Source organism: Choloepus didactylus, chromosome 20, assembly GCF_015220235.1.
Source record: "Choloepus didactylus isolate mChoDid1 chromosome 20, mChoDid1.pri, whole genome shotgun sequence".
NCBI lineage: Eukaryota > Metazoa > Chordata > Mammalia > Pilosa > Megalonychidae > Choloepus > Choloepus didactylus.
Window position 1 is genome coordinate 60619731 of NC_051326.1, and position 20905 is coordinate 60640635.

A 20905-nucleotide genomic window follows, 5' to 3' on the forward strand; every position below is an offset into this window, starting at 1 on the left:
GATTTAGGTGATGAATGTACAACTATGTAATGGTACTGTAAACAATCGAAAGTACAATTTGTTTTGTATGACTGCGTGGTATGTGAATATATCTCAATAAAATGATGATAAAAAAAAAAAAAAAAAAAGACAGTATCATAAAACTCCTAGAAGATAGCAGAGAGAAACATCTTCAAGATCTAATAATAGTAGGTAGCTTCTTTAACTTTATACCCAAAGCACAGGAAAAAAAGAAAAAATAGATAAACGGGAAACTCCTCAAAATCAAAAGCTTCTGTACCTCAAAGGACTTTGTCAAAATGGTGAAGAGTCAGCCAACTCAATGGGAGAAAATATTTGGTAACAGACTGATACCCAGCATATATAAAGAAATCCTACAACTCAACGAAAATAGTACAAATAGCCAAATTATAAAATGGGCAAAAGATATGAAAAGACATTTTTCTGAAGAGGATATAGAAATGGCTAAGAAACACATGAGAAAATACTCATCTTCACTAGCTATTAGGGAAATGCAAATCAAAAGCACAATGAGATATCATCTAACACCAATAGGAATGACCACCATTAAACAAACAGGAAATTACGAAGGCTGGAGAGGATGCAGAGAAATTAGAACTCTTATCCACTGCTGGTAGGAATGTGTAATGGTACAGTCACTGTGGAAGACAGTTTGGCATTTCCTCAGAACACTAGATGTCGAGTAACCCCATGATCCAATAATTTCACTTCTCAATATACTCCAAGAACATGTGAAAGCAGTGACATGAACAGGCACCTGCACACCAATGCTCACAGCAGCATTGTTCATAATTGCCAAGAGAGGCAAGCAATCCAAGTGTCTTTCAACATATAAGTGGAAAAACAAAAGGTTCCATATACATATAATGAAATTCCATGCAGTAGTAAGAAGGAATGAGATCCTGAAATGTCTGACAACATGGATGAACCCTGAAGACATAATGCTGAGTGAAGTAAGTCAGGCAAAAAAGGAAAGATCTTGTATGTTACCACTAACATGAACTCCCTAACAATGTAAAATCAGTGTATTATAATGTAGAATATAGGGGCCCTTGAGACAGAAGCTATGAAGGGAAAATGAGAACCTAATATGTACAGACATGTTAATATGTACAGACATGTTAATGAGGTATGGGATTGGACAGGGGTGATGTTTGTTAATGGGATTATAAATACTAGTGCTGCACTGAAGGTGAAGATGATCAAAAGCAGTTGTTTAAAGGCATGTACCCCACAGATTAGCACTACAAATATAAATAACTGGTTGCATGATATACTTCCAAGGTATGACACAGGTACAGTTAACAGAGTGGATATGGGAAAAAGTAACCATTGCATATTATAGACTGTATTTTATAGGAATACCTTACCAGTACTACACTAATACTAGGGATGAATATTTAGGGGCTGATAAGAACTTTGTGGTGTATTGTGTTATGATAACTGTTCAAAATTGAGAATGATGATGAAGTGAAGATAATGTGAGACACTGATTGTTTATCTTGGATAGAATATATGCCATGTGAAATTAGGAACCCCCTACTTAATAAACCAAGCCCTCGAACTTGAGGTTTGCTCTTGTGAAACTTAGGGTTATAAAAAGGAGGCTAATCCCACCTCTAATTATGCCAAAAGGCACCTCCAGATTACTTCTTTGTTGCTCAGATGTGGCCTCTAAGACCAACTCCACAAATTCATTAACTTCCCCCTTCATGGGACATGACTCACAGGGGAGTGAATCTCCCTGGCAACGTGGGACATGACTTCCAGGAATGAGCCCTGCACTGGCACTGAAGGATTGAAAATGCCTTCTTGACCAAAAGGGGAAATATAAAGGTAATAAAATAAGGTGACAGTGGCTAAGAGATTTCAAATAGAGTCAAGAGGCTATCCTGGAAGTTACTTAGCCAAGCTGCAGCTAGATATCCCCAATGGCCACAGTATGCCAAGCCCTAACCAACCATACTCACAAAATACCTAGGACCCTATCTGAGACTCTATAAAAGTTTTACTCACTAAGTTTATTTTCAGAAACTTAAATCCTCCAGAGTGTTTCTATGCCAGAAAAGTTCCAAAACCCAGAGACAACAGCCTCTTCAAGAACATCAACCACAGACAGACCAGACCCTCCCCATAATGTCGACACCTCTTTTCAGTATAAACAAGTTAGGGAAGTCTCTGGCCTAGACATCCCTGAAGATCAAGAAAATGATTAAAGAAGAGTGAGATGTAACAACAGACAAGACAGGATTTAACAAAGGATTTTGAATACTGAATCTTTATATAAAATTTTTTTAAATGCTAGGGTATCATAATAGATAGAAGGAAATAACTGAAATGGTGGAACTGTAACCCATAACATTCTTTGAAATTTATCCTATAGCTACTAGTTAAATTGTACTTTGAAAGTTATTATCTTTATGTATATATGCTATATTTCACAGTGAGGAAACAACTGAAACTGTCAAACTTTAACCCACAATGACCTTTGAAATTACCTATGTAACTACTTGTTAAACCATCTTTGAAATTTATCACCTTTCCATATATAAGTAATATGTCACAATAAGAAAATAACTGAAATTGTGGAACTGTAACCTATAACATTCTTTGAAATTTGAAATTTGCACTCTAACTACTTGTTAAATCATACTTTGAAAGTTATCACTGTTCTGTATATATGTTATATTTCACAATAAAAAATGTAGAACAATTATGTCTCCAGCTCTAGCCTAAGCTTAACAGGATTTTATGAAACATACCTTTCCTATGTCAGAGTCAAGGTTAAAACAGTACAGAATGGGGATCAAGACACCTTCTATCCAGAAGAAACAGAAAATACTTTAGAACCCAGTGGGGATACACACATTTAAGCCATGAGATTTCACATTATGAGTCAGTGCTGATTGCTTCTTCCCTTCCATTACATGTTCCTTTGCAAGGCTTGAAGATTGCTGAGACTGCTGGATCCTCAGTAATTCAGGTGTCCTGGACATTGGTTACTTCTACTGGAGAGGGCTCCTAAACTCTTTTAGGCCTGGGTAGCAAATCACCCTGAATCAGAGGGACCTTGCTCCAAAGATACTCCATTTTTATGAGTTTCTGTCCTTATCCCCAATCCCAGATTCTACAGTGCTTAGAATTTGGCCAATGTAAAGCCACAGAAAACCCAGAAGTGTTTTTGCTTAAGGGAAGAGTGGGATGTCCTCCACATACCTTAGGTCACCAGCTTGAATACTGGAAATTGTCCTGATTGATATATCAAGATACTGAGGACGGGAAGTGAATGGTAGTTTAAATTATATTTTCATTTTAAGTATGAGTGAAACCAATAGCTCACATAAATTAGAAAAGGTTACCAGATCACCAATATCTGGAAGAATGATACAGATATTCCTATCATTAATTACTTACTTTTTTTTCACCACAATCAGCCCTTGAACATATTGATTAGTACAAGAAAAATTGTTTTTTTTAGCAATAAGAAAAAAATGATAAAAAGAAAAATAACATGTCATACAATACAATATACTAGTAAGGACAGCAAATAACACCACTACCAAGAATCCCATATTCCTCCACTATATCCCCCTCTCATATACATTTAGCATTGGCATACTGCCTTTGTTACATTTAATGGAGGTATATTACAATGTTACTGTTGACCATAGACTCCAGTTTGCTTTGATTATGTTTTTTCCTGAATATCATCCCTCTTTCAGCTCTCTACATGGTTGACATTCATTTGCTTTCCCATATGCAAAAACATTTTTATATTTGTATATTTAGTAACAGTCATTGGCCACTCCAGTTTTTGCCACGTTATACAGTCCCAGTCTTTATCATTTATCTTTACCTCTGGTGTCATACATTCTCCTATCCCACCTCTTTCAGCTTTACTCACAGCCATCTTTGGTCAGTGTACTTACAATACTGTGCTACCATCACACAGTATTATGCTATCTATTTCTGGATCTATGCAATCAATCCTAAACATTCTGTAGTCCTTCAGCATCAAATGGCTGATCTCTGCCCTCTTTCTATCTCCTGGTCACCTGTGTTGTCAGCTTTTAACTCCCAAAGTTTGTTCATTAATGTCTGTTCATATTAGTGAGACCATACAGAATCTGTCCTTTTGTTTCTGGCTAACTTCACTCAACATAATGTCCTCAAGGTTCATCCACATTATTACATGATCCATGTCTTTGTTCTGTCTTACAGCTGCATAATATTCCATCATGTGTATATACTCAGAGGAACTGAAACTTAAGACACAAACAGACATTTGTAAACCAATGTTTACTGCAGCATTATTCACAATTACCAAGAGATGGAAACAGCCCAAATGTCCATCAAAGAACGACTGGATACTTACTTATTTTTATAAGAAAGAAATCCCCAATCCCAGGCAACATCATACCTGATCTCAAACAAAGAAATAAGGACCATATTATCATAGAACCAGGATGTCAGGATCTTTCAAAATGGAAACTGGCTGAGATAAATGAAATGCAAGTCGCAAATGTTAAAAAAAAAAAACAGAATGTTTGTGTACTAACTCTCTTAAAACCTTTTCCTTGCAAAAGTTGAAGCAGCATAATCTGCTGGAAAGTTGAGGGTCAAATGCACAAGTGGGAGTTTTGGGGTGACTTGGCCTTTTCATGCTCTCATTTTCCACTCTGTGAAGTGGGAACAATAAGAGGACATAAGCTCATAACTTAGGCTTATAACCACTGATTCTCTGAGACTGCTTGAGGACGATTCTGAGTGACAACATTTATTGTCTGAATTTGTCACCTCACTTCTCCTGTCTTGGCCTAAAATTTCTCATCTATCAATGTGAACAATAATTATGACTACCTCTTATGTAACATTTGGTGAGAAATAATGAGGTAGTATATACAAGCTACATAGAATTTTGTCTGACATACGTTAATGTATCAAGTAACATTTACTTATGACCTGATAACTCTCCCATGTTTTCAAAAGTTTCAAAGGTCCCATGCTTTCGAAAATTTTCATCATATTAGAAAAAAATCTATGCAAATTGATAAGAACCATAAAGAAGAACTGAACTAGCAATGCCATCGTCCAATAAAAGTACCTTCAATCACCTAGACTGCTCACAATTTTAATACATACAATCTTTTTTTAAATCTTAATGAGTTATTATTACAACACCAACACCTCTGTAAGTCGATTTTGCTTGGCTGACATAAAAGAACACAATTAAAGACACTGCCCGCCGCCGGCACGCTCCCGCCCCTCCCCCTCCCGAGGACAGGCCGCGCGGGCCCGAAAGGAACACGAAGCGGCTTCCCCGCCTCCGCGAGGCCCCGCGCTTCCCGGGCCAGGCCGGCGACCCCTCGGCCGGCTGTGGAGCAGCCTGAGGGCACGAGGAACTCACTCACCAGGGCTGAGGTTGCCGCAGCCATCCCGCACCACACCTGGCTCCACCGCCTCCGGCTCCAGCTTCCTCGGGCTCTCAGGCGCTCTGGGAGTTGACGGAAGCTCCCCAGTGGACCGAACTCTCGCGATAACAGCCCTTCAGGCAACGTGGACCGAGGAAGTAACGCGCTTCCGGTGTTGTCCTCTCACTCTCACCGATGAGGCGGGGAGGGGGAGTGAGTCCGCTAGGCCTCTTGGGCTGAAGGAAATGGGAAGGACACTTGTTCCTTGTTGGTGGAATTGTAAAATGTGTAGCCACTGTGGAAGACAGTTTCGTGGTTCCTCAGAAACTCAAGTGTAGAATTACCATATAACCCAGAAATCCCACTTCTCGGTATATACCCAGAAGCGTGAAACAAGGAGTCAAACCTATATTTTCCCATGATGTTCATAGCAGAATGATTCACAATTTCCAAAAGGTGGAAGATATCCAAGTGCCCATCTATTGATGAATGGAGAAACAAATTGTGGTATATCCATACAAAGGAGTATTAGGTGAAACGGAAAGAAGTGACGCGGAAGGGGCGCTGCGGGAGCAGCGACGACGACATCGATCGGGGTGGCCGAAGAGGGCGAGCGCCGAGGAGACTTGCCCACTCGGAAGCCGGATCCCGAGTCGGGCAGGATGGACCTTCACCAGTCAGGCACTGGTCGCTCTCAAGTGCTTCACAGTGAAGAGGATAGTTCAGAATCATCTGCTATAGAGCAGCCATCAGCTTCAAACCCAGCACCACAGATAATGCACACAGCTCCTTCAGCACCAGGCCTTGAAACTGACTCTTCTCCTCCACCTTACAGTAGTATTACTGGGGAAGTACCTACAACTTCAGATGCAGAAGTTTACAGTGAGTTATCCTGTGCCACCTCCGTACAGCGTTGCTTCCTCTCTTCCTGCATACGATGAAGCTGAGAAGGCTAAAGCTGCTGCAATGGCAGCTGCTGCAGCAGAAACATCTCAAAGAATTCAGGAGGAAGAATGTCCACCAAGGGTTGACTTGAATGATGCAGACCAGCTTAGAGTGGGTAATGATGGCATTTTCATGCTGGCGTTTTTCCTGGCATTTGTTTTCAACTGGCTTGGATTTTGTTTATTCTTCAGTATAACCAATACCATAGCTGGAAGGTATGGTGCTATCTGTGGATTTGGCCTTTCATTGATCAAATGCATCCTTATTGTCAGGTTTTCTGATTACTTTACTGGATATTTCAATGGACAGTATTGGCTTTGGTGGATATTTCTTGTACTTGGACTTCTTTTCTTCAGAGGATTTGTTAATTATCTACAAGTCAGAAATATGTCTGAAAGTATGGCAGCTGCTCATAGAACAAGGTATTTCTTCTTCTTATAGAGAATGCAGCAACCAGACGTTCCTTTCCTATACCAACATGAAATTTCCAGATGATCTGTAAGCCTACAATAGGATAGAAGACTACTTACAACAGAAGACAAATTAGTGAAGAAAAGATACAGTTTCAAAATTGAATGGCAGGATGGTTTATTGCCTAAAAGCCATTTCTGTTCAGTCTCTTAAATATTCATATTTTATTTGTTTTGCACATTTGCATATGTGCCCATTTAAAAGATTTGCATATACTTGAAAGAAACCTTAAAGTTGGCTACAGTAATGCCCAGTCACACTTGGTTAATCAGTGTTTGATATAATTGAGGAATTTGAGTGATAACAGCCTTCTAGCACATGAGTGCCACTGACTTTTGACCTGACATTTAGTATAGTAAAACTGAAATTATTACCATGTCAGATGCTTTAGTGTCTGGCTCTTAGATTCATCTACTAACTGCATATAAAACATTCTTCGTTATAAATATATAAAGTCTTTTGAAACCTGCAGTGCAGATTATTAGATAGGTTTTGTCAGATTTTTGACCATGTTATTTACATTATTCAGTAAAACTCTTTCTGTAAATAACCATGCAGAAATTACTTTCTGCATTGTTTTCTCAGAAACTGTGTCTAGAGATCTTTTCATTAATTTTAAATTAAATGAATTTAATATATATAGAGAAAATTTGGATGTTAAAGATATAGATTGTGTCAGGACAAATTTTAAGAAAATCTGGGGGTACTAAATGTCATTTATAAGAATATCTTTCTTTCTTTTTTTTTTGGTTTTTAAGGGATACACCAGCTTTAAGAATTCCCAAATGAGGAAATTGATTTTTAGCAATGCCCATCTTATATAGATCCTTGTAGGAAGAGATTGTATTAGATATATTTATTTCATTTAAGTTTTGACAATTGGTTTTCTGAATAAGTTATTCACATTTGCATTTGTCTTTTAAAAAGCCAATAAAAGTATCTTTCAATGTCATTGTAATAATTTTTTCTTTAGGTGTTTAAATTAAGCTTAGCAAATAAAAACTTGTATTATTAATAGTTTCTTGCTTTATGGTAGTATGAATAACTTGTAAAATTCATATCCTGAATTGAGAGATGCAAAATATCCATTTTCAAACTATGGAAATAAGAATGTTTCTAGATAATATGGCTGGGGTGTGTAAGTGTGTTTAGAGAAAGTGTGTGTGTAGGAGGAGAGATTAAAAATAGACCATAGTAACCATTATTACAACTGGAATCTGCTTTACATTCATAAGCTACTACATTTCGCATCATGCAGATCATTTTGTATCTCACCAGTTTTTTCTTTTTCATTATCTCTTTACTTTTGAATGCCAACATAAAAAACTGATGGGAATTATATCTTTTAAACTTCAAAATCATTTAATACAACTATATAAAACATATAAAATTGGTTGCTTATTCATCATTAGATCTGACTACTAAAAGGTACATTCAACTATTCAGGGACATTTTTCCATTTTGAAAAAATAAAATTTATACTTTGTAACATCTTTTGTATTTCTCTGTATTTTCTAATTTTTTCCATTGTCTTGGAGAAATAAAACATGCAGCTTTGTTTTGCTAAAAAAAAAAAAAATGGAATGAAGTTCTGATACATACAATAACGTGGATGAACCTTGATAACATTATTGTGAGTGACATAAGCCAGTCACAAAAGGACAAATACTTACGATCTCACTGACATAAAATAATTACAGTGGGAAAATTCAGAATCAGAAGCTAGAATACAGGTTACCAGGGGTTGGGGTTAGGGTAGATTATGGGAAGTTAATGCTTAATTGGTAAAAAGTTTCTGTTTGAGGTGATATAACCATTTTGATAATGGATAGTGGTGATGATAGCATGACATTGTGAATGTTATTAACAGCACTGAATTATGTATTTGAACCTGGTTAAAAGGGATATTATATATATACATATATATGTTATTTGAATAAAAATTAACAAAAACTTAGGACTGTTCAACATAAACAGTAAACCCTAATGAAAACTGTGGACTATAGTTTTAGTAAAATTATAATGATATTGTTTCATCAATTGTTAATAATTCATCAGTTGTTAATAACAGGGAATACTGGTGGGGAGCTCTGTATTTTCTGCATGATTTTTTGTAAACCTACAACTTCTCTAATGAAAATTTTAAGACAAACAGGAAAAACTTTTACCTACATAATATGGTAATGGAAATTTTCTTTTCATAGAAACAATAGTCCCAAAAAATGCAATTAGATGCTATGATATAATTTGCATCATTCAAAATAGATAAAAACTGATAAATCATTAAAAAATTTTAAAATATGTGATTTAAGCTCTTAAAACAACATACAAAAACATAATAGTCCCAATTTTTTTATTGAGTTCTCTAAAAATTGTTGCTGCATTATGTTTACTTGTCCATAGAAAATACCTTCTGAAGGAAAGTTTATCACTACTAACTTGATCTTTATGAAACATTCTGTACCTAAAGCCAGCATGCAAGCATTTCTAGGCTTATGCATTCAGGAGGATAATTTCTCTCTTTTCCCTAGTGTGCCAGTTTGAATGTATTATGTCCCCCAAACGCCACTATCTTTGATGTAATCTTGTATGGGCAGACGTTATCAGGGTTGATCAGATTGTAATTCTTTGAGTGTTTCTTTGGAATGCACCCCACCCAGCTGTGGGTGATGACTCTGACTGGATAATTTCCATGGAGGTGTTGCTCCACCCATCCAGGGTGGGTTTAAATTGATCAGTGGAGCCATATAAATGAGCTGACATAACAGAAGGAACTCAGTGCAGCTGTGAGTGACAATTGGAAGAGGAGCAAGCTTGCTAGAGAGGAACGTCCTGGGAGAAAGCCATTTTGAAACCAGAACTTTGGAGCAGATGCCAGCCACGTGCCTTCCCAGCTAACAGAGGTTTCCCGGACACCATTGGCCATCCTCCAGTGAAGGTACCCGATTACTGATGTGTTCCCTTGGACACTTTATGGCCTTAAGACTGTAACTGTATAGCCAAATAAACCCCCTTTTTATAAAAGCCAATCCATCTCTGGTGTTTTGCATTCCACAGCATTAGCAAACTAGAACACCTAGCATTCCCTCTTCAGGTGACCAGGTAACTTTTCTCTATCATAGGGACAGTGGCATGTCCCCATATGGAGGAGATGGAAGTCTCAAATGACAGTACTGTAATATGACAGGGGGAGAAACACAGAGCTTGAAGGACAGATAGTTCTCTTCCTGTGCCTGAGTAACACACTTCAACTTATCTCCCAACAATTTTACCAGTATCACCTGATTGAACACTGGCCCAGGGACAACTCTATGGACCCTGTATTAGTTAGGGTTCTCTAGGGAAACAGAATCAAGGAGAGGTGTCTATGACTATAAAATTTATAAAAGTGACTCACACAACTGTGGGTATGCATCAGTCCAAATTCTGTAGGGCAGTCAGCAAACTGTCAACTCTGAGGAAGATGTCCGATGAACTCCTCAGAAAACGAACTGGCAACTTTGACAAACTCCTCAGGAAACACTTTGCTGGGGCCGAAGAAGAAGTGAAGTCCTCTATCTGTCTCACTTATACTCTTCAACTGATTAATTGGATTAAATCCAGCCAATTGCATTCTCATTGCAGAAGACACGCCCTTTGGTGAGTCATCAGTCACAGCTGCCGTCAACTGACTGATGATTTAATAAACAAGCCTGTTGGTTTATTAACCAGCCACAAACATCCTTGCAGCAATTGTTAGGCCAGTGTTTGCTTGACCAGACAGCTGGGTACTATCACCTGGCCAAGTTGACACATGAACCTAACCATCACAGACCCCAAGCATAGCTTTGCCTTTATCTCCTCAAGTATTTTGTGTAGCAGTTGGTACTTACATCAATTTGTCGTTATACTCACTGAATTGAGAAAAATCCCACAAGAAGTTAGGCTTTCAGCATAGAAAGAGGCTGTCTACAAGGAGACAGAGTCCCCAGATCCTGAAAGTTCACTTAGAGAATTTGGATGTGAGAAGTACTGTGGACTCAGTCCATGAGGATGTTCCATCAATGTTCTCTCCATTTTCGTTTTAGGTACAGGTTTTAAATATTTTCCATCCTTTTACTAGGTAGAAGAAAGGTGTGGAAAATGTGGTCCAATGCTGGTATGTCTAAATCAAAGACTTTTTTCTATATATTATTTATACTTTACTACATACATTGGTCACATTTGGCGAGTCTCTTCTCTGTGGGACAAGAGTGATCCAGACAGGTGTGGTCTCTACTCTGTTCGGCTCACACAGTCCAGAAGAGCAGAAATTCACGTTAGAAATCACTGTGAAGAGTGGTGCATGCCTTGCTGGAGGAATGGGGAGATTTGAGGGAGCACAAAATAGGGGCCAATGTTAAGTGAAATGTTTGGGAAGTCTATCAAGATGATATATGTAAGTAGATTCCTGAAGGATGAGGATAAGTCCAATAAGGTAAAATTGAGAATAGGAGGGAAATTCCAGTAAAATCACAGTGTATGGACAAGACAGAAAACAAACTAGTTTGTGACCCATAAACAGTGTGCAGGTTCAGGGGGTACCTTCACTACAACAGAGGGAGGGGTGAGCAACATGGGAGTGAGCATCTTGACTATGTCTGATGGAGAACAAGACTATATTAAGAATTAGACTTTAGCTTGTCAATCACACTTTCACAAAGTACAAGATTCCACCCCCCAGCAGAATCCCTGATTCACTTTTTGCAATTGCAGATTCCTGGCTTTATTCCTAAAAAGTGAGTAGGGCCCATTGGGTGAGTGTTCTCATTTCCACATTCTATAGTGGATCCATAGCATGTGATGTCTTTGGCCATTTTTAATAAATTGTCCCTTTTACCATGGGCTTTTTAATAGACCATTCAATTCATGTGCTAGATGAAACAAATCTCTGTCCTGACATCTGTCTGACATTGAAAGGTCCCTTGAAGTCAATTTCTGCTTCTTCCCATAGAAATTACTACTTATAGGTCAACTCTCTCCCTGGGAGTCTCAGGCATTGGGGTTGACCTGATTTCAGGGAATCCTAAAGAAAATGCAAGGCAGGACATTGGATTTAGTTTTCACTTATGATGAGTGGACACTTTCTAACGATATTTGTTGAATCAAGAGACTGAGTTTCATTTGGGGGTACACTGCACTCGGGAGAAAAGAGAGCATCAGCATTCCATTGCTTGGAACCCACCTACACGGACATTCCCTCCACCTGAGCGCACGAATGCAGGGCAGGGAGCAATGCCTGCACGCAGCGGAGGGGAAGGACGGTCTCGAGGTCACGGGCCAGGGCAGAGCTGTGGACACGGGCTCTTCGGGTGCAGACGGCGAGTGGTGCTCGATCGAAGGCGCTTTACTGAGGAGGGACGTCCCCTTGTGTGTGCCGCCCTGATAGGGTTTCCCGTCGGGGCTCAGCTGCTGGGGGCAGAAACCTCTGTAGCATCGTCGGTGGAAAGGGGCTGAGCACAGGGACTCGGTGCTTTCGAAGCCCTGGGAGGGCTGCAGGGCGCTCGAGCGCGGGTGTGCAGACGTCACCCCGGACCACACCGCTGGGCCGGCACAGCGGGGCCGGGCTCAGCAGGACGCCTCTCCTGGGGAGTCGGGAAAGCAGCCGCGGGCCGCCCCCACCACCTGCAGCTCCCGCGAAGCTGAGACCGCACCGCGGAGTTTTACGGCAGGAAAACCCACCTCGCCAAGGCCTTGCTTGTCCGCAACCGCAGCGACAGCTGCAGACCTCGGGCCTCTGCCGCATTTCCACCTGCGCATCTCACGCGAGCGCCTCTCACTGGGGAGCGCTCCGCTCCACAACCCTGTCTGCAGGGGAGCCCGGGAAGGGCGCAGTTGGAAGAGGTGCGGGTGCCTGTGGCGGGTGAATTTGGAAGCCCTGGGAGAGTCTCCCAGGATGAATCGGAAGCGGGAATCTTGCCTCGCCAGGTGTCCACCCCCAGGGCGGCGAGAGGCCGCGCAGGCTGCTGCCCCTAGCTGGGGACGGGCTCACGCGCCCGCCCGGCACTGGCCACAGATGGTGACCCGAACGGCCACCGCCTGCGCGCAGGCAGAGTCCACGCCATCCTCCTCCGCCGCAGGGCTCGGCCTCGGCTCCGATGTCGCCAACCTGAGAGGACGCGGCTTAGAACTGGGCCAATGATGTAGGGTTGACCGTCCGGGACGCTGACGCCCCGGCCATGGAGGAGGGTCAGTGACGATTGAGACCGACTTAGCACCTCCCAGAGAAAAAGGTCGGGTACTTTCATGAAGATTTCTTAGCATTTAGCACAAAAGCACCAAAGAATGAAAATCTAACACAGTCAAAATCCACTTGGCTATTCTGTGGAATCTTTGAACTGATTTTGAGTTATGTAAAATTAGAAATAAAACCATGTTCTCTCCTCATTCCATAAACACGCGATTGCATACACACGCTCACACACATGCTCATAAACCACAGCCAGGCTCCTTTTTATTTTACTTTTAAATTAGTCCTCATTTATTTGTCTTTCCACCTAAACCCAGAATATTGTGCTGTGTTGCTCTGGCTTTCCAGTCCAAGGACGACAATAATGAGAAAGTCAAACGTATCCAGAAGAGAGTGATTAAAACAGGGGTAGCCCTTGACCCAGTGGCACAGAAGCAACAGGTTACAGAACCAAGGTCAACTGTGGTTCGTAGACTTGTTCCCCATGAAGACACACTCAAGGCCTGACCCCTGTCCTGGGGGCGTGGACGGGAACTTCACAGGTCCCACCTGGACGAGGCCAATGGAACCAGGGTGGGCTGGAGTCTCTGAGGAGAGGAGCTCTAGACGGACACACGGACGACTGTGCAGGAAGGAAGACAAGGAAACGTGTCGCCGTGGCACAAAGATGGAGATGGATGGATGGTCACCACCAGGTGCCACAGTCCCCGGGGAAGGCGCGGCCTCCAGACGGCGAGCCAGTGACCCCATGGGTGAGCCAGTGACCTGTAGGCGAGACAGTGACCCCACAGGTGAGCCAGTGACCTGTGGGTGAGCCAGTGACCTGTGGGTGAGCCAGTGACCCCGTGGGTGAGCCAGTAATCCTGTGGGCGAGACAGTGACCCCACAGGTGAGCCAGTGACCCCACAGGTGAGCCAGTGACCCCTCTGGAGAGCCAGTGACCCCATGGGTGAGCCAGTGACCTCATGGGTGACCCAGTGACCCCGCAGGTGAGCCAGTGACCCCGTGGGTGAGCCAGTGACCCCACGGGCGACCCAGTGACCCCACAGGTGAGCCAGTGACCCCTCTGGAGAGCCAGTGACCCCATGGGTGACCCAGTGACCCCGCAGGTGAGCCAGTGACCCTGCTGGTGAGCCGCCTGTCTATTGATCTGTTTCCGCAGCCCCCAGCCAACAAAGAAACTGGCCTTGGAAGAGAAGATGGTGGCTTCCCACAAAGTACCATCCTTTTGAGGAGGGGCTCAATTGCTCTGGGAGTCTCCAGAGGGAAGAGCCACAAAAGTGACTGAAAGCGGCAGAGGAGGGGATTGGGGCCCAGTGTAGCTGGCAGGCCTGGCAGCAAATGGAGCAAGCCGTTTTTAGTGAGTTTCCCATGGTATGACAAAACCCTCTGCTCACATTTGCTGTCCGGCCATTCGCACCTACAGTGTAGACCGATGTGGTCTGTGCCGTTCTCTCCCACTGGTCCCAACGCCGCGCGAGTGTGCGATGCTCCATTTCATCCGTGCAGCCCAACTCTCCCCTCGGGTGTGATGCACAGCAGGCACTCGGCACCGTCTTCTTTCAGCATCCTGAGTTTGTTATTTTAATACATGCCCATGACTATTATAATAATTTCTATTTCTTCCATGTACGTACTTGGTGGGTGTGGAGGAGACACACAGGGCAGGAGCACTGGTCTGAGTTCTTTGGTGAAATGCAGTTATTTTTGGCATTGTTTTGCTTTTGTACAGAACTAGTCTGAAGTTCAGCCTGCACATTCTCAGGGGTAATATGTTCACACAAGCGCGGAGGTAAGTCCCGCTGAGGGTCTCTCCATCAGGGCCATGACCCAAGGTGGTGACTCCCAGAGATCCATTTCCCCTCTGAGGCCTCAGATCCTTATTCAGAAACCTCAGTGATGGAATGATGTGCCAGTTTGAATGTATTGTGTCCCCCAAATGCCATTATCTTTGTGGTCTTGTGGGACAGACGTTTTGGTGCTGGTTAGATTTGCTTGGAATGTGCCCCACCCAGCTGTGGGTGGTGACTTTGGTGGGATACTCGCATGGAGGCGTGACCCCACCCATTCAGGGTGGGCCTTGATCAGTGGAGCCATATAAATGTGCTGACTCAGAGATGAAACAGAGTGCAGCTGTGAGTGACGTTTTGAAGAGGAGCAAGCTTGCTAGAGAGGAACGTCCTGGGAGAAAGCCATTTTGAAACCAGAACTTTGGAGCAGACGCCAGCCACGTGCCTTCCCAGCTAACAGAGGTTTTCCGGACGCCATTTGCCATCCTCCAGTGAAGGTACCCGATTACTGATGTGTTACCTTGGATGTTTTGTGGCCTTAAGACTGTAACTGTGTAGTGAAATAAACCCCCATTTTATAAAAGCCAGTCCATCTCTGGTGTTTTGCATTCTGCAGCATTAGCAAACTAGAACAAATGAGATCGCCTGCAAGGCTGCACGATCTTGTGCGCACCATGCTCGTAGGGTGGTGGACACGAGGCTCAGCTTCTGGCCCTGAAGCTCGGCCACATAGCTAAAGTAATGACACCCGCATCTTCTGAGAGCCATGTCGTCAGGCTGCTTCTTCCTTCCCCCATCCATGGAGTGGCGACGTCCCCGCAGGGCTGTCCCTCCAGCCTGGGTCCTGCGGTGAAGATGACCCTCCCGAAGAAGAGCTGATACGAGTCAGGGAAACACACCTTGTGGGTGTTCCTAGAGCTAAAATCTGATTCAGTACAAGAATTCACTGGTAATTGATATTGTTTCATAGTTAAAACTTTTAAACACAAAACTCAAGTTTCATAGAAAACTGATCACTTATATTATGACACAATGGAAATAAATTAAAAAGCAATTAGAAATAATAATAATAAAGTAATTGTACTAAAAGAAATGGACTTAGACAGGTACCTGGAAGTTTTCTCATGATTTCTGTCTTGAATCTTTGAATGACTATTCAAAGAATCAACACGTTAAAGATCTGTTCCTCATTAAGATATCCCAAGATTCTATTTTCACATTATGTAAGTGACCTGTTGATTTATCGCTGTCGGTTTTAAGCCCCTGAAGCTGTGACGTCCGTGGCCTCCTGCTGCTCTGTCAGTGGCAAAGGCACAAGGGTTTGCTCTTCTTTGGTGTCACTCAGGTAAGAAAACCTGGACGCAAATTCTTTCTGTCTGTGGCAATACCGTGTTGTCGTCAGCTGTGTCTTGGTTTCACGAGTTCCACCTCACTGTTTCCCGCACTTTTCTGTCATTTACTCGCTGCCTCCCCTGCCTGAGTGGCTGCCATCCGAGGCGCTCCAGTTCTCCGCGTCCGTGGTCTGACTGATGGTGGCTCCTCTCCCTGTGGGGACACACACGGGCACAAGCTTCCTCTCAGCACAGTCCTTGAACGTGCATGTGTTCACCTGCCTTCAGCCTCCTGTTGACGGTAGTCAGCTCGGAACAGCCCTGGGACTCCCCGCTTCTGTGTTCAGGCAGCACCTCCCAAACAGCCACCACGTGCAAACGGAAGAAAATCTCACTGATGACTGTGCTCCCCAGGCAGTGGTCCCCTGTTAGTGCTCCCCCAGCAATGCTCCTCAGCTGTGCTCCCAGGTTGTACACCTCAGGCACTGCTCCCCCACTAGTGTTCCACAGGCAGTCCTCCCCCAACACCCTGGTTAATGCTCCCCAGCTGTGCTCCCCCACAGTGCTCCTCTGTCAGTGCTCCCCTGGCAATGCTCCTCTGTGTTCCCTGGCTGTACTTCCCCAGCAATTGCTCTTAGGGAGTGCTCCTCCAGGAATGCTCTCCAACTGTGCTCCCCCAGCAGTGCTCCCCAGCACCATGAGGGGCAGGGAAAACACAAACACTTTGGAAGAAAGGATGATGGAAAGAAAGAGGCCAAAGGCCAGGAACACCAGCAGAGGAGGAGCTTGCAGCTGGGCCCATGTGGTGGCTCAAGCACGACGACAGTGCTGGGGGGCGGCAGGTAAGCCAGAGCGGACGGGGAGCCTCCCGGGAAACCCGGAGCCTGGCCTGAGTGTGGGCTCCGGGCAGCTTCTGTGGGAAGATGGAGTGGCTGCTCTGGGGAGAGACACCAGTCCACTTTCCCGGCACCATAAGGGGTGGCAGGTTCCCCGTTTGGGCAGGGGATAGTGGTTGAACAATCTCTCCGCAGGGAGGTCCTCCGGTTCCCAGGCCGTCGCACATTCTCTGGAACGTGTCAGCCCCGTGCTCGGCCCCCCGCGGCCCTGGGGAGAGCAGGCAGGTGGGTGCGGCTGGGGGAGCACGTGCCACTGGCTCCTCGCAAGCAGCCAAGGAAGAGCCATCTCTCAGCCCTGCAGCATCGGTCCTTTCCCTGATAGCTGTGGCTCACTGGCCCGTGTTGAAAAACAGATCACTCGTCGCAAATTGGTGGTCTGTGGCTCAGTGCTGGACGCATCAGTGAGGCTGAAAGCATCCAGCACGAGGTGGTGAAACGAGCCCCATCCCTGGCACCCCTGTGTCCCCGGCCACTCTCCCACCGGCTCCCCAGAAGGCCCAGGGTTGTCGCTCCAGATTGACTGACACTGAAGTGCTGCACCTGCCACACTCGCACCCCGGGAGGGACACTGCTGCCCCAGCCCAGCTCCACACCTGTCCCAGTTCTTGTACCTGCCCTGGCTCTCGTACCTGCCCTGGCTCTCGTACCTGCCCGGCTCCCGCCCCGTGCGCCCCTTTGCTGTGCTGCCAGGTGTGGCCCCACTGCTCCACTCCCACGTGGGCCCAGCTTGCCGCCCTCCATCCTGCCAGTGCCGCTGGGTCTGGGGGCCCCAGGGCAGGCGAGAGAGAGTTCTCTGTCGGCTCACAGGAAGAGCACACGTACCTCTGACTTCCTGTCTTTGATGCACTTAGTAAAGGAAAGTGTTGATTGTAAAATATAATTGGCCCAAAATAGTAACTTTTTAAGAAGCAAGTGGAAACCTCGTGGTGACAAGGGCTCTCCCTGCAGCCGTCCTCAGGCCATGGTGCCAGCTCTGCCCACCAACATGTGCCCTCCTGGATGGCCGAGTGTCCCTGGACACGAGGCACGACAGTTTTGGGAGACGAATTGGAGAAGGGTTTCTTCTGCTGAGCCCCCAGGGGACACAGTGGCAGTGTGTCAGTGGGAGGCACTTGGAGCCTGGGGACAGGATACCCAACTCCAGCTCCATCAGAGACGTGCTTTCTGAGCACCCAACCAGCAACCGAATGCATTTGATCTGAAGGGTGGGGGACAACACAGCTCACACTTAATGCGTGTTCTGAGGCTGAAATGAACCGTTCGGCTGAAACGGCTGCCACCTGCACGGAAGAGCTGCGGCTGAGGCAGAGCCAGGGCAGACTGCCCCCAACTTCTCCATCAAGATTGCCGTTACCCACAGGCACACCAGGGTAAGCTGGCAGGGACCCCCAGCCACCGGGGAGGCCGAGGGGGCTGCAGATCACCTGTCAGGGTTTCCCCTACAGAGCTCCAGCCACCAAAGAAGAACATGATGGGTCAGCCCAGCGAGACCCGACGGAGGTACTCGGCGAGCGATGGCCTCCCCAGAAAGACCTGGTGACCTCAGCCTCCTGGGCCTCCACTTGTCAGCCAGGCGGCCCCAGCAGCTGCTCTGCCCCCAGGACCCCCACCCCGGGGTTGTGGCTCATTCACCAACAACGAAACCTTGGCCGGGGTAGCCGACCTCTTACCCCATGACTCCTTGAGCCACAAGGCCTCCTCTCCGCACGTTGCAGTTGGCTTGTGCCTCTGTTTACCCACACACTGGGCTCTGAGTTTTGTGGCGGGAAGGGCTGTTTCATACTCATCTCTGAAATCCACAATCTGTGACCCTACAATTGGAAACACCCCGCAGCCTGCCCAGCACCCCAGTCCCAGGGCTGTCAGACACAGCACCACAGCTGGGTGGCTCGGGATGGGGGCATAGCATCATCTCATGGGTCTCAGGCCGGGGTCAAGGTGGGGGGAGATGCCTCCTTGCCTGAGCCCTGGGCCCTGTCCCCGTGGTGTCCGTCTACCTCTGTCCTCTTCTCATAAAGACCCCAGGGCAGCACGGCCTCATTGTAACTAATCACAACCTCAAAGACCCATTTCCAGGCAGGGGACTGGGGTGGCCTGAACCGCGGACCCCAGTGGATGCCGAGCTCTCAGTCCCAACTGCCCCTGGCATGGGCGTGAGTTGGACCTTCTGAAGATGCTGTCTGTGGTGAGGATGCCCCCCCCAAGCCAGCGAGGTCTCCAGCCACGTGGTGCAGGCCTCGAAAGAGGAGACTGGAAGCCAGACGGGACAGGAGGGCACAGGGAGGATCCGGAAGTCAGTGACACAAGGAGAAAGGGATGGCGTTTGCTGGACGCAGCTCATAGGCCCCCAGGACACAGCGAACCAGCCCCAGGATGCTGCGCCTTCAGGGGAACCCGGCCATGGACTGGGGATGCCCAGTCTCTGGAGACCCTGCTGCCCACAGTGTCTGTGCTGGTGCCCTGCAAGCTCTGAGAGGGGCCCTTCCTTGCTCCTGCCCCTCAGGCTTCTCCCACTAAGCCACCCCGGAAAGCCTCATGTCCCGGCTCTGGGTGAGTTCCCTCTTGGACATTTTGTAGCCCCTTCTCGTGGCCTGTGTTTGTTATTATTTAATTGTCCGACTCCCACTGGAGACTGTGGCCCATGGGGGAGACCATGTCTGCCTCGTTCTCTCACTAGCGCTGTGTCTGGAACACGGTTAAAAGGCAGTAACTATGTGTCGACGCGCAGATGAGTGAAGATGATGACCACCCTATAAGCAAACACGAGGCCAGAATGCTTGCCTCGGCTCGGCTTCAGGCCACATTCTGTGGGAGGTAAAGGGGCGAGTCTGTTTTAATCGACAGGTGCAGAGGGCAGGTGAGGGAGCAGCTGACAGCCATGGACAGGTGCGAAGTCACAAGGACACTGAGTGGGGCGGCCAGGAACACGCAGCTTCATCGTAGCACATCCATGTGTACATGGCTGTCGATGTTTTTAAAGTCCTTCACACATTTTATCTTGCTTTAGCTTGATAACAATGCTCTGAAAGACAGTGACTGGTGCCTCATCCTTGCTTCACAGATGAAGGAGGTGGAGGAGCTCAGTTCTTCACCCAAGTCACCTGGGAGCAGGCGGTGGAGCCATGAGGCGTGGGCTGGCCTTGTCTCCATGAGCTCTGAGATGGAGAGAGGCCACGGGCAGGGGCTGCTTCTGGAAAATGATAGGGGGAGAGAGGGAGGGAGGGAGGGAGGAGGGAGGGAAGGAATGAGGGGGAGGGAGGAGGGAGGAGGAGGGAGGAAAGAGGGAGGAGGGAGTGAGTGAGGAGGGGGGGAAGGAGGTTTTAAAGCAAGGAGGGAGACAGGCCACCATGAGAAGAGTCAACAGAAACAACACATTACATGTGGAGAGCCGTCTCCCGGGACGGGCATAGCGCATGCGCTGTAAACCTGCTCCAAAGTCCCCCCGCCCATCGAATGAGCCAAGATGGCGCCCATATCCTGCTTCCGCTTATGACGTGCACACTCACTATTCCTATCTGCCAATTGAGTGCATATGCGCGGCGCTAGATCATTGGTTATGAGTAGAGTACTTAAGAGTTTGCCCAAGCGAACCTCGGAGAGACAGCCCACTAGGAGCCGTACCTGACGGCCACATCGAGGCTGCTCTCCCGCGAGGCACTCTGTCCCGCGTGGAAACCTGTAACAGAGAATGCTTATCTAGCTTCAGTAAAAGACTTGCTCTCGCAACCGCCGTGTGGCTCGAGTCGTGACTTCCAGCCAGGTCAGTTTGCGTGGTCTGCATCTCTCTCTCTCTCATCCCTTGTTTCTCCCCTCGCCGGCCGGGGAACAGGGG

The 20905-nt window shown here is 46.1% G+C and overlaps 1 protein-coding gene and 1 pseudogene across 1 annotated transcript; one reads left to right on the top strand and one right to left on the bottom strand.

Moving 5' to 3' along the window:
• Positions 1-5577, bottom strand: part of LOC119516500 — a 179686-nt pseudogene extending 174109 nt beyond the window's left edge.
• A 457-nt stretch (positions 5578-6034) lies between these two features.
• On the top strand, positions 6035-7321 carry LOC119516739 (NEDD4 family-interacting protein 2-like). Its single transcript, XM_037813185.1, is given in 2 exon segments — positions 6035-6318; positions 6320-7321. Coding segments are annotated over 2 exon segments (723 nt in total). The 5' UTR covers positions 6035-6094; the 3' UTR covers positions 6819-7321.
• Positions 7322-20905: the final 13584 nt, after the last annotated feature.